Source organism: Plasmodium vivax, chromosome 12 (genome assembly GCF_000002415.2).
Source record: "Plasmodium vivax chromosome 12, whole genome shotgun sequence".
NCBI lineage: Eukaryota > Apicomplexa > Aconoidasida > Haemosporida > Plasmodiidae > Plasmodium > Plasmodium vivax.
The window spans coordinates 2155290-2175257 of NC_009917.1; the positions used below are offsets into that span (position 1 = coordinate 2155290).

General features: G+C 44.7%; 3 protein-coding genes across 3 annotated transcripts, besides 9 other annotated features; 1 reads left to right on the forward strand and 2 right to left on the reverse strand.

The window, feature by feature from the left end:
- The first annotated feature begins 159 nt into the window (after positions 1-159).
- PVX_117805 (pyridine nucleotide transhydrogenase, putative) lies at positions 160-5795 on the forward strand. Its single transcript, XM_001615805.1, has 3 exons — positions 160-3995; positions 4153-4264; positions 4401-5795. Exons 1-3 carry the CDS (start codon positions 612-614, stop codon positions 4445-4447), a joined length of 3543 nt encoding a protein of 1180 aa, XP_001615855.1. The 5' UTR covers positions 160-611; the 3' UTR covers positions 4448-5795.
- Positions 1056-1079: a microsatellite.
- Positions 1318-1339: a microsatellite.
- On the reverse strand, positions 5113-10623 carry PVX_117810 (hypothetical protein, conserved; the record flags this gene model as incomplete). Its single annotated transcript, XM_001615806.1, has 1 exon — positions 5113-10623. The coding sequence occupies one exon, from the start codon at positions 10621-10623 to the stop codon at positions 5113-5115; it is 5511 nt and encodes a 1836-aa protein (XP_001615856.1).
- Positions 8775-8828: a microsatellite.
- Positions 10122-10153: a microsatellite.
- Positions 10624-11418: 795 nt separating the features above from the next.
- Positions 11419-11476: a microsatellite.
- An 807-nt stretch (positions 11477-12283) lies between these two features.
- On the reverse strand, positions 12284-19945 carry PVX_117815 (hypothetical protein, conserved; the record flags this gene model as incomplete). Its single annotated transcript, XM_001615807.1, has 19 exons — positions 19830-19945; positions 19533-19703; positions 19267-19332; positions 19082-19177; positions 18912-18987; positions 18467-18741; positions 18081-18293; positions 17897-17975; positions 17726-17762; positions 17191-17583; positions 16725-16908; positions 16056-16559; positions 15579-15865; positions 14343-15437; positions 13984-14204; positions 13749-13842; positions 13316-13572; positions 13016-13111; positions 12284-12842 (listed from the first exon to the last, which is right to left on the reverse strand). The coding sequence occupies exons 2-19, from the start codon at positions 19579-19581 to the stop codon at positions 12284-12286; spliced, it is 4581 nt and encodes a 1526-aa protein (XP_001615857.1). The 5' UTR covers positions 19582-19703; positions 19830-19945.
- Positions 13443-13479: a microsatellite.
- Positions 13517-13537: a microsatellite.
- Positions 16516-16695: a microsatellite.
- Positions 17202-17246: a microsatellite.
- Positions 19946-19968: the final 23 nt, after the last annotated feature.

The window sequence follows — 19968 nt, forward strand, 5'->3', positions numbered from 1 at the left end:
CGCCGGGACGCCCTTCGAGTGGCTTCATTTGCATCATACAGTTGGTGTTTTTTTCTCCTTCGTATTTATAAATATACTCTACTGAATGGGCAATGGCAAAGCGTATTTCTTCTTAATTTTGTTTGCTTATTTTTTTTATATTTTTTTTTTGTTTGTTTTCCTTTCCGATTTTTCACTTTTGTAAAGTTTAACGCACACTTTGGTGGAGTTGCGGAAATGTCCACCAGCAAATGCTTCCCACATGAGATTTATTTGTCTTCTGTCCACAACATACGATTTTAAAATTTTGTTCTTAACTTGTTCGTTTTAGCTAGATTTTGTCGCATTTGTCACGCTTGTTACGCTTATCACGCTTGTCGTTTTTTTTGTTTTTTTTTCCTTTCTGTCCAACTTTGCCTGCAATTGTGTGGGACCCGACTCGACTGCACGCTAGTTGTATGCAAAGGTGGCCATATAAGTGCAGACGCGGTGGGGAAGCGGCGCATTCGCAGGCAAAGAGGAGTGTAGCAGGGTGAAGCTGAGAGACAGCACCCTCACCGGCAATCGCACACCCGCATACTAACAGTGGAGCAATAGGAGGGCCCCACTCGCAAGCCACCCGGGAAAAAACCATGAGCGCAACGTTGAAGGTAATTATCATCCTGCTGGTCGCGCTGGCGACGAAGTATGCGAGCTGCAAATCGAACCTAAGGAACCAGTTGGCGAGCCCGCACGGACCGGCCCAAGACAGCAGTAGCTTTTTCCAAATAAAACTGCCCGAAATTAGTATGCCCCCGATTTCGAGCAACATTGGAAATTATAAAGAGTATGATGGAGGAAGAAGTGGAGGCGGATGGGACAGTAGCAAAGTGGAGTTATCACCTTATTCGTTCGTTCCGTCGTTATTAAATGCGGTTTATTTATTTTCTGCCCTATGTTTCATCCTATGTTTGACTGGCTTGAATAACCACAAGACTTCCAAAAGGGGGAATGTACTAGGGTTTATAGGAATAGTAGCAGCAATAGTGGTGACCTTTAGCCAAGTAGGGTTTGGGTTCAGATATGAATTATTTTTCATCATAGTAATACCAGCCATCAGTATAGGATTATTTATTGCCCACCATGTGAGCATGGTGCATATGCCTCAGCTGGTTGCGCTATTTCATAGTTTCGTCGGATTGGCAGCATTATTTGTTGGCTTTTCTAAATACCATTCGGAATATTTTGAGAGTTACGAAATGAGCACCATACATTTGGTTGAACTATATTTGGGAACCTTCATCGGTGCAATAACTTTTATCGGGTCGCTAGTAGCAGCGGGGAAGTTAAGTGGCACTCTAGACAGTAAATCTTTAAATTTGAAAATAAAAAAAATTATAAATCTGGTTTGTATTATAATTATCATCATTGTTGGGTATTACTTTGTTCAGGTGAAATCGATTTATTTGAAAACGTTCTGCCTTTACGCTTCTTTCCTGGTGGATTCATTTCTCGGCTTCCACTTAGTTGCATCAATCGGTGCAGCAGATATGCCTGTGGTCATCAGTGCACTGAATTCTTACTCTGGCTTCGCTACAGCCATCAGTGGATTTCTCCTCCATAACAATTTGTTAATCATATCTGGATCGCTTATCGGTTCTTCAGGAGCTATTTTATCGTACATTATGTGCATAGGAATGAACAGAGACATTTTCAATATTATCCTAGGCGGGTGGGATGACTATGATGAGTTAGGTGGAGGGTCGGTGCAGCAGGCAAAGGCAAATAAACGGGTGAACTCCACAACCCATAAGTACGTTGCAGAAAATTTAATCAACGCAAGAAATGTTGTCATCGTTCCAGGGTATGGGACAGCTGTTAGCAAATGTCAGAGAGAGCTAGCTGAAATTTGCATCATACTGAAATCGAGAAATGTGCAGGTAAATTTTGCCATCCACCCTGTTGCAGGAAGAATGCCAGGACATTTAAACGTCCTTCTAGCTGAGGCAAATGTTCCCTACAATATTGTCAAAGAAATGAATGAAGTTAACTCATCCATCGATAAGGCTGACATCGTTTTGGTAGTGGGGGCTAACGACATTGTGAATCCTTCCTCCCTAGACCCCTCCAGCAAGATTTACGGAATGCCAGTCATCGAGGTGTGGAAAAGCAAGCAAGTGATTATTTTAAAAAGGAGTCTAAACACAGGGTACTCGGCTATAGACAATCCGCTCTTCTACTTTGCCAACAGTTATATGCTTTTCGGCGATGCGAAACATTCCACCAATCAAATTTTAACCGTTCTGAGTGACTACACTAGTCATAAATACCCAGATGTGCCCCTGTCGGATGAGCACCTTGATGAGAAGGCTGAAGTGCGCTCTTTGTGCTTCCTCTCGGAGGGCTCCTCCCCTGGCAGCAGAGACGATTTGGGGGCGCTCGCGGAGCAGTACCCCAAGGCGCGGCGGGTCATCGGGTTGGTGAAGGACGACAGGGGGGGGGCCAGCAAAGGTGACCCAATAAATAGAGACGCGCAAAATGATGACGCGAAAGGGGGAAGCACCACAGGCGCGGAAGCTGAGTCGGCCGCCACCCGAAGCGCAGATGTCAACCTGTCCATAGTGCCCCTGACCCCCAAGTTTGTCCCAAAGCTAAAAAAAATGGGCTTCCGAATATTGGTGGAGAAAGAAATAGGCACGAACATCATGATAGAAGACGAGGAATACGTTAACTACGGAGCTGAAATTACATCCAAGGAGGAAGTCCTCAGGCAGAGCAATATCATACTGAAGGTGGACCCACCAAGCGAGAAGTTCATAGAGGAAGTACCAAATAATACGATTCTAATTAGTTACCTATGGCCGAGCATCAATAAAGAGCTTCTTCAAACCGCTGTGCAGAATAAAGAAAAGAATAATATCACCTATATGGCAATTGACGAAGTGCCTAGATCCACACGGGCTCAAAAAATAGACTTCAGAAGCTCCATGAGTAACTTACAAGGGTATAGAGCCGTTATAGAAGCTTTTTTCATGCTGCCAAAGTTTAGTAAATCGTCTACGACAGCTGCTGGGAAAATTAACCCCGCGAAAGTTTTCGTCATAGGGGCAGGGGTGGCAGGGTTGCAAGCCATTATAACCGCGAAGAGCATGGGTTCTATTGTATACTCACATGATTCGAAAGCGTCCATCGAGGAGGAAGTGAAGAGCTGCGGTGGCATATTCATAAAAATACCATCATCAAAATATGGAGATAAGAACGAAGCAGCTAAAGATGAAGAAAAAACGAGCGAAGATTTTTTAAATATACAAAGTAAGATTTTCAAAAGGGTCATCAGCAAATGCGACATTTTAATCTGCTCTGCATCTGTGCCTGGAAAAACGTCCCCCAAATTGGTAACCACAGAAATGATTAAGCTGATGAAGAGGGGAAGTGTGGCCGTGGATTTGTCCACAGAATTTGGAGATAAGCAAAATAACTGGGGAGGAAATATCGAGTGCTCACAATCAAATAGAAACATCATCATCAATGGAGTTCACATCTTAGGAAGAGATAAAATCGAAAGGAATATGCCACTGCAAGCGTCTGACTTGTTCTCCATGAATATGATAAATCTGCTCGAAGAAATGGGAGGAGGGTTACAATTCACAGTCGATACGAATAATGACATCGTGAAATCACTCGTCGTTGTGAAGGAGGGAAAAGTTTTGTACTCACCTGAAAGATCAGTCGACCAATTGGTCAAAAGCGAAAGTGTGTTCTTGACAGACCAAAGGGAAGACAATCAACTTGTCTCCAAAAAAACGATTAAATACCCGACGGGGACACGCATAACTGAGAAGTTTATCGAGTCAGATCCGTTCTTCTACACTTCCCTAATTTGCGCACTTATGGTTACCCTGCTGACTGGCACCATTTTTTCCCAGTCAGATTTACACCATTTGTTTTTATTTACTCTGTCCATCATCGTTGGCTACTTCTGCGTGTGGTCCGTCACGCCCTCGCTCCACACCCCGCTGATGTCCGTCACGAACGCGGTAAGTGGGGGGGTCCATTAAATCCGCGGTGGCGCCATTTGCGCGTTACGTGCAGATGTGATGACTATACATGCGTGTGTTTTGCCATACCGATTTATGTGCAAACCAACGGATACACTCCCACATGCACGTCCTTATGACCGCCCCCCATTTGCAGCTCTCCGGAGTTATAATAATCGGAAGCATGATTGAGTACGGCAGTGGCTTCAAAAGCCTGAGTTCTGTCTTGTCGATGATAGCCACCTTCTTGTCCGCTGTGAATCTTTCGGGTATGGCTCACCGGAGTGCTATTCATGGTGGCATGTCGATGAAAAGGGCATCCCCCCTGAGAGCTGACACGTCGATGCGTTCATAAAAAAGGACGCCTATATGAGCGTGCCCTCCTCCTTTTTTGCACCCCGTTAGGCGGATTCTACGTCACCAAGAGGATGCTGGACATGTTTATCAAATAGGAAGATGGAGGCGTTTCCCCTTTTGTGAAGCCCTAAATTGGGCCGCAAGAAATGTTTGCGCCGGCACACGAGCTGCACCTCTAGCGCTGCCAACGTTGCTAGCAATGCTAGCCACGCCAACGCCGCTACCCATGCCAACGCCGCTAAACATGCCAACACTTGCTGGTCTTTCCCCACCCTGCTTTGCTGCGCTACGCCATTTCACTTACTCATGCGCTTATTTTTTTAGCTCTCCTTTTTGGCGCCTCAGCTGAAATGTAAAAATATTTACCCATTTCGGGGGGATCTCCTCCCTCGGGAGATACACACCGGCGTGCGCCTCGCCCCACAGTTCGCTTAAAAGGAAATTTACATTAACAAGTGCGTCCTAAGAACACGCACGTTTGAAAAAGGGGTTTATCGCTATGCGACTGTTTTTTCTAAACGTAAAAAAAGAGTGGCGACACGTTGGGAAGTAGATTACACATGGGGGGGAGGGAAAAATCCTCAACGTGTTCAGCCGAATTACAAAAAAAATGTTGCAGAGGGGGGGAATAAAAGGGTGACAATAAGGCCGGCACGCGCCTTCCAAATGGTAGTCAACGTGGAGGAAGCGCCGCCATAGCAGCGGCAGCAGCTGCAGCTATCGCAACCACCACAACCGCCTCTCGAAGGAACTACCGCTGCTAACTATGCGCGGCATCCGCGGGGTCAGCGCTGAAGGAGTGGAAAGACAGCAGGCACTGCAAAATGGCCACTTTCCTCAGGACGCTCTTGTCTAGCCTCAAAATGTGGTTAAAGAGCCTGGAATCCCTATTGGGGCCAAAAAAACTATTCTGGTCGACATTCAAAGAAATGACGTTTAATTTCATTACAAACTCCAAGTAGTGAATATCAAAAATGTCTGCAAGATTTTTTATGTAGCTCTTTATGGAAAATAAAATGTGGCCTCTATCTGCGGGGTTCTTCCCATCACTTTTTGCCTGTCCGTTTTTGGGATACATTCTCTTTCCCCCTTCCGTTACTGTGTGCTTGGCCCTATTTATGAGTCCCTTTTTTACGTTCATTATTTCTTCCTCGTCATCCTCATTAGGGTCGTCCTCTTCATCCTGTGCGTCATCCTCCATCTCCAGCTCGCTCTGAAAGGTCATATCGTATGAGTTGTCAAAATTTAGGTCAAAGCTGACATTGAAGAGTTTGCTCAGCTTCAGCAGGATGTCGTAAATTTGGGAAGGAATGGATAACAGGTTAAGAAGGTTATTGGAAAATAATTCATTCAGTAGGAACTGCTTATTGGGGGAGCCTTGAAGTAGGGAATTGGCGGTGGGGTTGTCCCATGCTGTAGCACCTGCGCCATCGCTTCGTTTCCTTTCACGTCTGTACTTGTCTGTGTTATGGGCCACTTGGCTGAAGCGCCCCCCAGAATGGCAATTGCTGTTCTGTTCTAATGCGACAGTGGAGCTACCCCACAGATTGTAAGAATCCATTTTCGTCTCCCCCTGGTCGTTCTTATCCCTGGGAGGATTAAAAGCAATCTTTTTGCTTTCATATTCCTGAAGCAAGACATTTTTCCTGTGTTCATCATTTATGTAAAAGTTGTGCAGCTCGTCATGCCTCGTGCGTATAGGTACTAACATCGTTTCGATTAAAAAATTTAAGTACAGCTGGTGACTATGCTTTATCTGGTACAACGACTTTGACTTTAACAAAGTGGAAATGAATTGATTCCACGAAAAGCTCAGGATCCACTGGTAGTAGGTATACAGCGTGTTGAGGAAGAAGAACGTTTTATATTTTAAAAGACACAAGGAGGTGACAATAACCTCCACACATTCATACTGCTCAGATTTCTTTGTCCTCAGGTACTTATAAAATATGTGCACTAAATTTAGTACATGCAGAGATTTTTTTATTTCAAGAAAGAAGGAAAATATTGTCGAGTACTTCTCCAAACATTTCGAATCAAATAAGAAGCTTACAAAAGATGACCCACTCCCCCTTGTCTCTATTAACAAATTTCGGTAGCTTATAACACGGATGTTGTTGTTATACATTTTGTTTTCCCTTAAGGTGAAGTAGAATCTCTTCAAGATGCTCGTAATAATTTCTTCTTTGTAAAAGTTTTGCGTCAACTGTTTGCAGATGGAGGGTTCGATTTTCCACTGCGCTTCTTCGTACTTGCCACTCCTTTGCCCTTTTCCAGAGGGGTAGCTCAGCACTGTTCCTTTTTTTGCAAACTGGGCTGGTACTTTTCCCACTGGGGGGGGGTCCCCTGGATGGCTGCAATTCCAGGCGTATGGCGAAACGTTTATTGGGACTTCTCCATTCTCAGCGGTAATCTCAACTTGGCGTTTTTCCTCCCCAGGGTGCGCTTCCCCGTTAGGGCAGTGTAGACCATCTCGCTCTGCACCCGTGGGGTCGTCCCCCTGTTTCATTTCGAACATCTTTTCCCCTTTCCCTTTCTTACGGTGGGAATTCTTCTGCATGAGAATATTCATATGGAGCAACACAAACCGCTTGTGCAAAAAGGAAGCACAGGAATTGGATCCGTCAACATTAGCCGTCGGACTATTCACATTCTGCACAACGCACTGCCTAAACGTGGTGTTCATATTCCTCTCGTCGATAAGCGGAATGGATACCTCCTTAAAAATAAACTCAAAAAAGGGCGCAATAAAATCAGCAATTTCGAGGAATACCAAACTGCGCAAACAGCAAAAGTATTCCAACAGGTAGGAATATTTCATTAGGCTATCTAAAAAAATGCGATTGCTTTGAAGGAAGAGGTGAAAGAATTCTTCCTCAAGGAACTTTTTAATGTACAAATCGTACGACACATTTAGGGCCAAAATGGTTTTGTTAAAGTAGGGCAGCAGGTTTTCCTCATTTGGGCGCGTCGTCAAAATGGCCGAGATGATGTCTAGGGAGGTGTTCTGCGCGTGCCTCAAACTCTCGATGTTGTAGTAGTAGTTGAGGGTGTTTTTGTGCAGTCGCTTGGGGCGATAACGCGGCGGGGCGGCGGCGTTGCTCTGGTCCGCCCGCTCATCATCAAGCTGCCAGTCACGCTGCCAACCACGCTGCCAATCACGCTGCCCATCACTCTCATCACTGTACTCGCCGTCGCACCCCCCGCTGCACTCGTCAGCAAGGCCTACTTCATCGAGGCCGGCCTGATAATCCCCACCCGCGTGCCGCGTCATCCGGCGGGGCTCCTGGCCCCCCTTCAAGTAATAATCGACGTAGTCTACCTCCTTCTCGTGACTTATTTTCATATACAAGCGAATGTTATTTCCGAGGCTTATCAAGAAAAAGACAAAGGAGTTAAAAAACTCTGGGCACAGGACAAATTCGCCCTGCTTTTTTACAAACAGCATGTGATTGGCAAATGGCCCTTCATCCCCCCTGTCCTGAGAGTACACAAAAAATTCATTAAAGGCATCGTCAATTTTTCCCTTCTTAATCCAATTGCTTATATGTTTCGAGTAGTACACATTGAGCCCATTTAGAAGGAAGCGGAAGATTTTTTCGAGCGATTTGTTGTTTACAATTTGGCAGTTCCTCCAGTACAGCACCGTCATGTCGTAGCAAGTGCAGAACTTTTTGGCGTTATCGTATAGGGCATTAAAATGGGTGTAATCATCCACACCGATGTTGTAAAGAAGGTAGGACAACATAAAGTCTACATAATCGTAGAGGTTGTTCCATACGTAAAGGTACTTACTCATTATAACCTGCAGGTGGATAAGGCTGAGCGATCTGAAGCTGGCAATTTTTTGCTCGTCTAGTAGTCTCTTTGCACTATCCCACCTATTTCTACGTGGGTGGCAGGAGGCATCTGCTTTGGCTTCCTCAAGCAGGTGGAGCTCCTCGAATGGGGTTATCTCCCCAGGAGTGTATGCCTTCCCGTGTGGCTGCCTCACCCTTTTGCGGCGCTTCCAATTCACAAAATGGTCCACCCGCAGGTAATCCATCACGCGTATTCGGTCCATCCTGTTTAGGAAGTCCAAAATTTGTTCGTCCCTCACGGGCGCAATGTTGTACTGCTTCATGACCAGCAAGATGTGATAGTTGTACAAAATTTCGACTACGCAAATCCATTCGGAGTAAATGCATTTTAGCGAGTCAATGAAGCACTGGAGGAAGTTGCCCGGGTAGTACACGTTGCTGCTGCCATGGCTGCTGCGCTGGGTGCTGTGCTGGGTGCTTCCCTGGGTGCTACCCTTCCTGCCAGTCAAACTCATCTGTTCGAAGAGCAGAGACAAACTGTTTTTCCCGTCACCACAGCTGAGGTGCTCCCTTATGTGTATAATGTGGTTAAAAATGTCCCTTAAATTGTACGGCAGAAAAAAAAAAAAATACCGAAATTTTTCCACCAAAAAAAAAAAAATGTTCAGGTAAAATAATTTGATACTAACTTTTTTTATTTTCTTCACATAATTTTTAAACGCCCTTCTTCTTAAGTGGTACTGTTTGACATTCATCATTTGGCTGATGACTGCTCGGTATTGCGTTACGCCTGCATGTGGGGGACTTCCCTCTCCTTTTTCACGTCTTTCTATATTTATGTAGAATAAAAAATCCTCTTTTATTTTGTTCTTGTCCATTACGTGGTTAAATAAAAAATCGGAAAAGTTCGTAAAAAAGTCCTCCTTAAATTTTATGGGGCAATTTAGGGACAGCATCATCAAAATTTCTTTTATGATAAAAATCTCGCTTACGTAGAATGTGCCTTTCCTTTTATTTTTCCTTCCCCTAGTGGCTGTTCCCGCCTTTATAATATTCCCCTTATCGGCAAGGACGATGTTGCACTCATTTTGTAGACCATCCGTTTGTGGGGCTTCCCCCTCATTCGATCTGTGCGCATAACGGGAAGGACCCCTCCACTGTGTGTACCTACACCCCGATGAATTATCATCCAGGGCGTTTCCACCTGGGTGTCCTTTCCTACCGATTATTTCTCCAGGTGCCTCTTCGTGCCTCTCCTGGCCCGTATCACTGACAAACACGTTGTGCAAATTGTAGATCTCCGTCTCGTATATAATGCTCGCGTCGTTCCCTTCACTCTCATGATGTTCCTCATCGAAAAGATTTATGTTACTAAAAAAGTACTGTTCTCTTGGTCTGCGTGGGAGGGAAGCACCTTTGCTTTTGTTTTTCCTCATTTTTAAAGTAGCAAGTATGTCCTCATCGGATGTGGTGCTAGAGCTCCGAGTGCTTATCCGGCGATGTGGGTGACGTCTTCCCGCTTTCGTACCTACATTAACATTATACGCATGCTCCCCCTCATGATCGTACGACGACACATTGTCAAGGCAACCGACAGATTGGCTACTCTGGAGGGAGGTCCTCTCACGGCGTCTCCACCGACCCCCCAGATCTTCATAATGGGGATATTCATAAACACACTGCGATATCTTTTTGACGACATTTTCATATGTTAAATCATTTTTGTTTTTCATATAGCTGTCTACATATTGGGTGTACTGCGCCTCGTGAAAGTGGCTGCTACTGGGATCTGCACCGCTATAGCCGCTTGGTTGTTCCTGATAATTAGCTAGCTGGTTGTACACATCGCTTGGGTGGCCATACTGTAGGGACTCCTCCTTTTGAGGGTCGTCAATTTGTATGTCCCCTTCCCCAGAGAGGGATGACAATCTCGTAATCTCATCGTCCGTGTCGTATAGCTCCTTAAGATATTTGGTCTCCTCTTGAAGGTTGAAGCTGTGTATGTCATTGAGGGCATTTTGCTCATTTATGTTCAGCGGGGGGGCCACTTCTTCTGCTTCTTTCTTGTGAAAGTACTTACCATACAGATGGTCAATGTGTTGTGTGCCCTCACTCGTTTTGCTTTCTCCAATCAGAAATAATAATTTTAAAATGACGAACTTCAATTCGTATCTGTCCTTTTTATCATACACATAAAAATTATCATTTAGAAAAATCTCGCATAAATGTTTGAATATTTTTTTCCTCTTATATTCAGCATTAATTGTTAGCTCGTTGATGTACTCATTCACATCATCTATAACTTCGTTGTCGCTAACATCTTGGAAGGGGTACAGCGCAATTTCATTTAACGATTTGTTTATCAAATTTGTTAGCACCTTCTCATTGGAATACTTTTCAAACTTGCTGAATAGGCAACTTAGATAGTCCCTCTGCTTCTTCCTAATTTCCGTTATATAGGTGGATGTCATATTTTACGCGGGTGGGGAGAGGGAAGCGCAGGGGTGCAGCAATAGTATCTCGAATGCTGCGCTCTTCAGTTTGCGGTTCACGCGCGGCGATCCCCTATGGGTATACTTCAGCACAGGTGCACCGCTGAAAAAGACGCCTTTTTCGTAGTAACTCTTCCGATGGGTTAGGAGGGACCATATCCACGGGGGCTGCTCACCGAGGGGGCACTGCAGTTTGGTTCTCGCAAAACGGCACACATGCACACACACACACAGTGGGAAAAATAGGAACAGTGTGCTCAGTTAGGGACGCGCGCATGGACACACGCGTTGGGAGGTGCACACGCGGATTCCCATTTACACAGAGGGGTGTGACTCGCGGACTGGGGGGACGCACTTCGGGCGATGTAACTGTTTAAGGGGAGTTCTACACGCACGCATAATTTACACTTAAAGTAGTAACTGCGTGGAGATGTAAGCAAGGGGAGGGCAGAAGCCGCTCACTCCAAACAAACGCTTCCGCTGTGTACACATACATAAACCGTGCATCTCCGCGCGGAAATTATCCAAATAAAATTTCAATGACAATACATAACAAATTGAGGAAGATCAACGGAATTTTAAAATATATTCTTATCGTGTAGAATAACAACTTAATGTTATCAAAAATGTCATTGCTGTTCAGGCTTATGTCGATTTTTTTATATTTTTTTAGCTTCTTTTCATTTATGATTAAAACGCTATTGATCAGCAGTACCACGCTTTCGAACAGCAAGAAGAAGTACATACTCATTTTTAATACGCGGCGGGAAGGCAAAGCTGGGGGGGGAATTCATTTGAGGCTCGCCTACTTTGCTATTCGCTGCGATTAGCTGCTGTTACCTGCTGTTACGCTGCTAATTCGCTGCTAATTCGCTGCTATTATTTTTTTGCTTTTTTTCCCTCGATTTCTCATCACAGGCGACTTGCGCTTGGCTAACTGCTTCCCAGTTTTGTTTCTCCAAAGGGGGGGGGAGCCATAAACTTGTTTTTTTTTTTTTTTAAAACGCAAAAGTGTCATTGGTTGGGAACGCGCAAATAGGCATCTCAATTAGGGTAAATAAAATATGGCCTTAAAAAGCGCACAACGAATCCACCACGTGACTTAATACGTACGTATGAAACATGGAGAAAAATTTACAGTGAAAAGCTACGTGTGACATAACGATAACGCAAAATGGCGAAAAAAAATGTTGCCGCCATGGAGTAGCCCTTTCGCATAACACACTTGAGCACTACCTATGTATGCAAAACGTTTTTGGGCGTCGGGCAGCCGCTGGCCGATTGCAACGAGTGAGCAGTTCGTCAGCTAAAGGACTTCTTTTTATACTTTTAAAATTAAGCCGCGCGGGAAAAATGGGGGATACCAAAAAAAAGGTGAAAAGAAAGTCATCGCAAATGTGCAGACGCGCAAATTTGAAGATTTGTAAGAAGAAGCCACGGGAGACGACCCAAAAAAGGTACGGTGCTACATGTATATGCCCTCCCAAAAGGGTGAGCACAAATGCGAGACCCCCATACTGCAGTGCTGCATGCAGGGGGATCAACAGAACATAGTTGCCAAGGAGCCCAATTTTAACCCATCCCCCGGCAGCAGAAAAAAAAAAAAAAAAAAAAAAAAAAAGAGAGAGAGATGACATACTCACTTCATCACGCAATATTTAATCTTCCGCGATTTTAAGTCGTCCAAATTGTAGCGGTTTACGAACTTGTGGTCGTCTTCTTTCTCGCCTCCTTTCTCGCCTGCTTCCGCGCCTGCGCCTCTCCCGTTCGCTGCCCGCTCGTTTTGTTTTTTCTCGAAGAACTCCTCAATTATTTTCCGCTCATGCTCTGTCATATCTGCACTGTACTCCACATCATTATTGATTTTGTTCTTGGCTATTTTGGCCACCTTTATCATGTCATTCTGGGTGGAGGTAGATGTGTCGTACGTGTACTGAAACGACACCACGTCCCTTTTAATCGTGTACTTCGTTATGAGCCTGGCGTCCTCCTCACTTATGTAGTTGGTGTAAACTTTAATCTTTTCTATTGACTTGCAGGTGGAAATGATGTTATTTAAGAATTTGAGCATTCCTTTTTTGTCACTGAAGGAGTTGTGCTGCATAGATAGGATGGTCAGGTAGCTGTTTTTGTTCAGTTCCACAATGTTTCGGTTGACACTCAGCAGGAAGGCGTTTCCCAGGTCGCAGTTGTCCAGGCTGAAGGGGGCACAGAAGGAGTAGCGCAGAAATGGGTCGACCAAGCGCGGACGCATGCAAAACACACAAATGTAGGCGTATGAAAAATGATCGCTACTGAATCATACGCTGACGCGAACTTCGACGGGAGCTTCCATGCGAGCTTCTTCAACGCGCCGCCCCTCTCGCATTACCTTATAATCTTACACTTGGTATTGTTGAGGAGGTAAAAAAAAAACTCACATATGGAGGGGTTCGTCCCGATTTTCAAATCACTTAGGTTTATTTTGCTGAGAGGGAAAGGAATGAGTCGTTCGTGTGATTCCTGCACAGTGGCAAAGTGGGAGGAATTCTCCCATTTGGAGAGGCTCTCCCGGTGGAGGTGTTCCCTGAGCAGGGCTTTTTTCCCCCCGCGTTTCGTCAATCAGGAGCATTTGCCCTATTCCCGCCTATTCCATTTTGACCAGTATTTTTTGCATATACGAAGGACTTACAAAAAAATGGTGAAGTTGGAAAGGAAAGTAATCAGCTCTTTCATGTCAACATTCGAGTCGATTAAGTTATTGCCCACAGAAAGTTTGTAAATTTTAATTCCGTAGGGTTCCTTCTTCACTGAATTGAAGTAGAGAATGTCTTCGTTTCGGAGGTAACAGTGGCCGAGGTTAACATTTTTCACGACGCCCTTTTTGCACAGATCCAGGACGAAGTGAATTTCCTCTCTTGTGACGTTGTAATGGTAAAAGTTAATCTCCTGCGGGGGGGAAAGCGGCAGATGTGGTGGTAGATGCGGCGGTAGATACTGCGGTAGATACTGCGGTAGATACTGCGGTAGAGTTAAACGAACAGTTAGGTGAAGAACCACTACACCTATGCGGGGATCCCCACGTGTGGTAACCCCAAACGGTGTGGGACCCCCCCTCGAATTACATTTTCACTTCGCATAATAAAGTAATTCAAAACGTTGTCGTTCACTTCTCTGCCGTTGCTGATCTGCTCTTGGTAGTACGCCTTCCCGATGAAGCTGCGAAAAAGGAAAAAAAAATGGGGTAGCCATAAAATGAAGGTAGCCATAAAATGAAAGCAGCCACCTGTGCGCAACAAAAAGGGAAGGGACTCCTTTCGTTTTCCCCCGAAAAAGAAAAACCACCAATGGTGCACACACCTTTCGCGCACTATGCTGTGAAAGAGGAGGGTTATATTTTCCTTGAACAAATTCAGCTTAATTTTCACTTCCTTGTTGTTGAGCAGTGCCTCAATCACCACTATGCTCATGGTGTCTTTCCTGACTACCGAGATGTTTCTAATGGTGTAGAGCCTTTCCTTTGGCTTCACGACGTGCAGGTAGGAGAAGTACAGCTCGAAGGTGACTTGGGTGACTTTTCCCTGGGCGAAAAAAGGGGGGCGCGCAGTACAGCGGTGTAGCAGTGCAGCGGTGTATCGCAGCAGTGGTGATGAGGAGACGCGACGAAGTGAAAGACCCTGTCAAGGCGCACAAAGGTGCTGTGCCCTCTCCTGCCTTACATCCTCGAACAGCTCCGCGACCCCCCGCAAGTTGCACGGGTAAGAATCCCTAACTTGGTCAATGGTGTCAACATGGAAAATGTCCGGGGGGGACTTGACAAATTTATGCATTTCGATGAAAGATTTTCTCCTCTTAAACTCAAAGGATATGTCAAAAATATCACTCTGTATGGAATTCCCACAAATGTACAACATTTTAAAATCTTTGTTTAGCTCGAAAAGGATGTTCAGGAGAGACACCACATCGTAGTAACTCAATTTGTTGAACTCTGCATTGACGTAGCTGATGGCAGTTGCAAATCTTCTGCCTCCATTCAAAGAATGCTTAGCAATGCTAACTATATTGCTTACGTTGTTACTCTTTAATTCACAACTGACTAGGCTGAGAAAGGAAATGCTGGTACTTAACAAAATGTTAGCGATGAAATATTCAGCCGATTGGCTAGACAAATCGGTGAAGTCCAAAATGAGCTCCTTCACTTGTAAAGATTTAAAACATTTGATGGTGTAATCCATGTCCTTTTTAATTCGCTGAAATACTAGGTCTTGAAAGAGTGGGTTCTTCGTCAAGTTTAAGGAAGTGCATTGCTTGACATTTGAAATGGAGAGAAATTCAGACAAATCTTCAATGCTCATTGTTCTGTTGGCTAAATTGAGGGTGCAAATATTTGCTACGTTTTTGGAGGGCGAAAGGATAATTTTATCTGCATTTTTGTTATAGGGGACATTTTTTAAATTCAATGTTTTACTTTCCAAGAGGAAATAATTCACAGCATTTTCAATCACCCCACTTGAAATGGAATTTAAATATTTTACATACTTGACTAGTAAAATTCTTTTGTATATTTTGTTAAAGATGGTGCTCATTTGTTGTTTACTGCCTACGATAGAACAGCGAATTGTTCCGCTTTTTTTGTTCACCGTTTTTAGCAGCATTTCGGAGGTGTCATTTTCCTTTTTCTCCAGTTTTGCCGACGCATTTTCGTTTATTTCGAGGGAGTACAGCAGTGCCTCTTCTTCGATGTGCTTCCCCGGCCGGTAAAACTTCAGGTCGTACACGAGGATTTCCATGAACAGGGTTCCCTTGCTGGTTCTCTGCGCGGGGTGCGAGCAGTGGGAGAGTGCGTAGCATGTAATGTATTGCTTATAATGAGTAGTGTATAATTCGTGGTGGACACTGCGTGGAGGGGCCGGCCCCCACCCCGGCAACCCCCCATCTCGCCTCTCCCTTTTCACCTCCTCCTGTTCATCCGTATCCCCGTGAATAAGAAAAAATTGGACAGTGTCGTACAGGTAAGTAACGTTCACCCTCGGGTCGTTGTGGTAAAACAGCTTTTCGTAGCAGTTATCATTATAGTGCACCACGCGTATGTTTAAATATTCGTAGGACGAAATGGTTAGCGATGAGTAGGTGTACTCCGAGGTGTTCATTTCTGACGTGTCTATTTCGTTGATGTCGAACAGGTCGTCTTCCTCCAGCTGTTTGGCCTCGTCTTCCTCCTCCGCCTCCTCCCTGTTGACGTCTGCGAGTTGGGGTGGTGCGTGTACAGTAGTGAGGTGGGCTTGCCGGGAAGTAAATAGTGTTCCCACTGCAGCAGGATTGGCGGCAAGATTGGGGGCAAGGCTGACGGCATTGTTGACGGCAAGGTTAACGGCAACCTTTTGGCAACTCCCTCCGTTACTGCCACAATCGCCGCAGCCGCGCCGACGCACCTTCCTGGATCTTGGCCAACAGGTTGTACCCTCCCTGGCCGGAAAACTTCATGGCCTTTCGAATTTTCTCCTTCTTCCTCTCCTCCTTATCCGACTTCAAATTCTTAAGCAGATATTTCTTCTTATTAACCCTTCGGCATATGTAAAATTTTAGCCTCCTCAACTCTGGCCCAGAAGGGCGCTCGCTTTTTTTCAGCGCTTTGTATTTCCTCTTCAGGTTAGTTATGCTTCTGCTCTCTATATGATCGAATGTTAAGGAACTGTCCGTTTTGTCATCACCTGCATCCTGCCCCTTGTGTTTCACTTCTGGTGCACCTTGATCCGTCATTTTGTCCTTTTCCGAAATGCCCTGTACGCTTTCCAACTCTGCGTCTTCATCTGCACTTGGGTTTTCTTCTGGGACGCGTAAATTTTCGAGTCTAAACTTTTGCAGGTTTTCCTCGGCCTTCTTCGTTTGCTCTTCGTCGATGAAGTCCTTTTTTATTTGCTCGTACAGTTGGTTCTCTGCACGTGGGGGGGAGCGGCATGTGTGGGGAAGCACATCACGCGGTGTAATTCTCGCGCTCTGACGAAGACACATGCGAAGTGTAGGGGGCGTTTCCGTTCGTTTTGTTTATCCCGTTTGCTTCTCTCGCTTCGCGCGTTTCGCTTGCCTCCTTTCCGACTTACTCTTCAAGTCGTAAATGTTGACCCTCTTTTTGTTGTATTTGTCCCTCAAATTTTGCGTAATTCTGGAGCAGTAGCCAGGCGAGTATAGCTCTTCCACGTAGTCGTATTTGCGCAGGAGCTCCATTTCTTCTTTTATCTTTTTCTCATTCCACTGGATTTTTTTCTTCTTCAGAACGCAGTCCATCTTGGAAAAGGAAAAAAAGGTGATGAGTTATTTAAAAGGGGAAGACAAATGCGTCAGTGGGGATGTTGACACGTTTACACGTTTACATGTTTACACTTTTGTGTCTTATGGAAGGCGTCCCTCCTGGTAAGAACCAATTTAGCCTTGTTGGGATGACTCCCCTCATTTGACACATAAGGAGTTACAGAAGTTGACGGAGGGATATTTTTTTTTTTTTCTCCCCTTTTCGCGCAATCACATGTGTAAAAACGCAGAAGCAGATATGCGCGTGCATTTTCTTACACTTTCATCAGAGTCGGACTGGTATTCTTCGCTCTCCGATTGGTCCGATAAAAACACATCCATGTTAAACTGCTCCGGAATGAACTTTGAAAAGTCTCTGACATTTAGATCTGTCTTAACTTTGGCTAACAAATTGTGGACGTTGCTTTTTATGTCAAACTCTTTTTTATTTCCTATGGTGTAGTTCGGAGAGGTACATTTTCCCTTCTCATTGAGTTCACCATCCGAGTTGTCGGAGGTCGATTCTTCAGAAACGTTCACCTCCTCGTCGTGGAAGAAGTTATCATAGTGTAGATAATCCAGGATATAAGATCGGTTGTACTTGCTTTTTTTCTTCGGGGCTATATTCAAGGGCTCATTCTTCTTCCTGACGTTTGGCCGTCCGTCTTGCGCCTGCGTGGGGGGGAGCGGGCGCCGCGCGGTTCGGTTTTGGTCACGCAGTTGGTTAGCAGTTATTTGGTTATCCGTATATTTGTTATTTGTTATTATTTTCTTTTCCTTTTTCTTTTTCTTTTTTCCCGTTCCTCTTCCTTACCGTGCCCCTTTCCTCCCCCTCGAGTTCCTCCGTAGACCTGCGCAATGGAACGCAGCGCAACGCAAGATGAACGACACAGCATGCACACACGCAACTGCAGGGGAGTACGTTGGGACAAAATTTCGAATGCGTCTCCCTCGAGCCAGTTTAATGCCCTTTGAAGAACCTTACCGGGCATTTTCATCAGATTCGAAGTCGTTGTCGTGGTCGTGGTCTAAGTCGGGGTCTAGGTCCTGGTCGAAGTCGAAGTCTGAAGGGGGGGTAAAAATAATGGGGGATTTTATTTTATGGCCAAATGGTAGACCCCACAGAGGTGTTCACCCCTTTGGGGGAGTTCTCCAGAGGAAAGACATACCATTGTTGAGGACGTCCAATATCAAGTTCTCTATTTTGACCTTGTCACTACTAGGGTCCTGCTTGTAAACCACCTTCTCGTAATTATCTACTATAAGGGCGTCGTTCAGACGTATGTCTTTGAATTTTTTTTTTTTTTTGTTTCCATTATTTTGCTCCTCCTTATCAACAAAGTAGAGGTACCTGCTCTTGTCGGACCACTTGTTCATCCCGTCTGAGGGGGGGAAATTGGTTCTTTCCGCGTTTCTGCGCAGTGGCACTTTAGCAGTGTAGCACTTTAGCGGTGTAACACTTTAGAGGCGCACCACCCGTACAACGGAAGCTTTTGCAAATTCGCCCTTTTGTTCCCAAATGGCAGGCGCGCTCCGCTTTGTCCACTTGGCTCACCTTCATACAGCAACATCTTACTGTCCGCGAAAAAATTTTCGGCGGTCATCCCCGTGTTTGTCATTTTCTCCTCCACGTTTTTGGTTATGAAGTACTCGTTGGTTGCATTTATGTATTCGTAATTCTTCTTGTTGTCTCCGTCTTTATACGTGAAGTTGTAGCTCCCTCCGTGGAAGTCCTTCTGCCCCGCGCGTATTTCATCCTTGGACACTTTTATAAAATCGTTAACGAAGCTGACGTTTATGTAGTCCCCGTCTCCGCCGAAGTCTCTTTCTCTGTCGAGGTGAGGGGGAGGGCAGGCAAGAGCAGGTATGAGCAGGTACGTGTGTACATCTATACGGCTGTATGCTTACACGTGTGCATGCGTGCACATCTAAATGGGCGCGCATGAAACTGGAGGCCGGTGCAACTTCCCCCCTTTGTGGGGATAACCACACATCTGTACCTTATGTAGGACGGGTCAACTAGGGTCATGTTATTGTCTCTGGGCGCCACAAATTTTAAGTCAATATTATCGTGTTCTAAAAGATGAAAAATGGGGGGAGAAAAAAAAATTAAATAAAACTTCAGGTTAGCCAAGAAACCCAATTGCGAAGAAAACGTTTAAGTGGTTACCCTTCTTTTCCAGATTCTCAAATTTGTGCATATATTCACTTCCAATTTTGCAATACTGATTTGCGTTTTCATCAAATTTGGTGCTCCCATGTTTGTCTAAGAGGAGAGTTGAAGTGGGTGGGGGGCATACCTATAGATAATTACATTTTTTTCGGAGCCAATTTTTACGCTTTAACTTTTTTTACCTGCAAATAATTCTTCATCGCTGTTATGACTGGTCTCCCCACATTCAATCGTAGATATGAACGCCGCTATGAAGGTATATTGACAAGAAAAAGAAAGGAGGCAATTCCCTTTGTGTTAAGGCAAAAGGTTACTTTTAATCACCCAAGTTAGGATTCAAGGGGGTGTCATATGGATTCCCCTCCGAGAATGTGTGCAGTAATATTCGTACACACTGCAATGGCAATATGACTGGATGTTTCCATTTTGTTTTTCTCTTTTTGCTAACCGTTCAAATTTGTCAGTCTGTCTTTTGTCACTTTTAACGGATTGTCCATTTTGTGCCTGCGTTAACTTCGTTTCATTTACAGAAGATTCGTTCTGAGTGGCAAAAGCAAAGGTGTGGCTGTTGCCATGCGTTATGGAATCGTTGAGGGAAAAAAGGACTGCTTGCACGTTTCTGCTAAAATGGGGGTTACCAAACAGGGAAGTAAAAAAAAAAAAAAAAATTAGCAAAATTAGCAATATTAACAAAATTAGCAAAAGATACGCAAGTAGCTAAAAGGAGAAAAAATCACTATTTAACCATGACTTGTAAGCAATGAAGAAAAACGTGTATCTCAAAAAAATTAAGCAAAACAAGTGTGCCTAGGGTAGAAAAGGGGGGAGGGGTACACTCCTTTGCAATCCTTTTTATTTCGCCCCTCCTTGTGTGTTTATTCATG

Coding starts and splice junctions, on each gene's coding strand:
- PVX_117805 (XM_001615805.1), top strand. CDS start 612: ATGAGCGCAACGTTGAAGGTAATTATCATCCTGCTGGTCGCGCTGGCG. Junction 3,996..4,152: donor TGATGTCCGTCACGAACGCG/GTAAGTGGGGGG, acceptor CCCCATTTGCAG/CTCTCCGGAGTTATAATAAT. Junction 4,265..4,400: donor GTCCGCTGTGAATCTTTCGG/GTATGGCTCACC, acceptor GCACCCCGTTAG/GCGGATTCTACGTCACCAAG.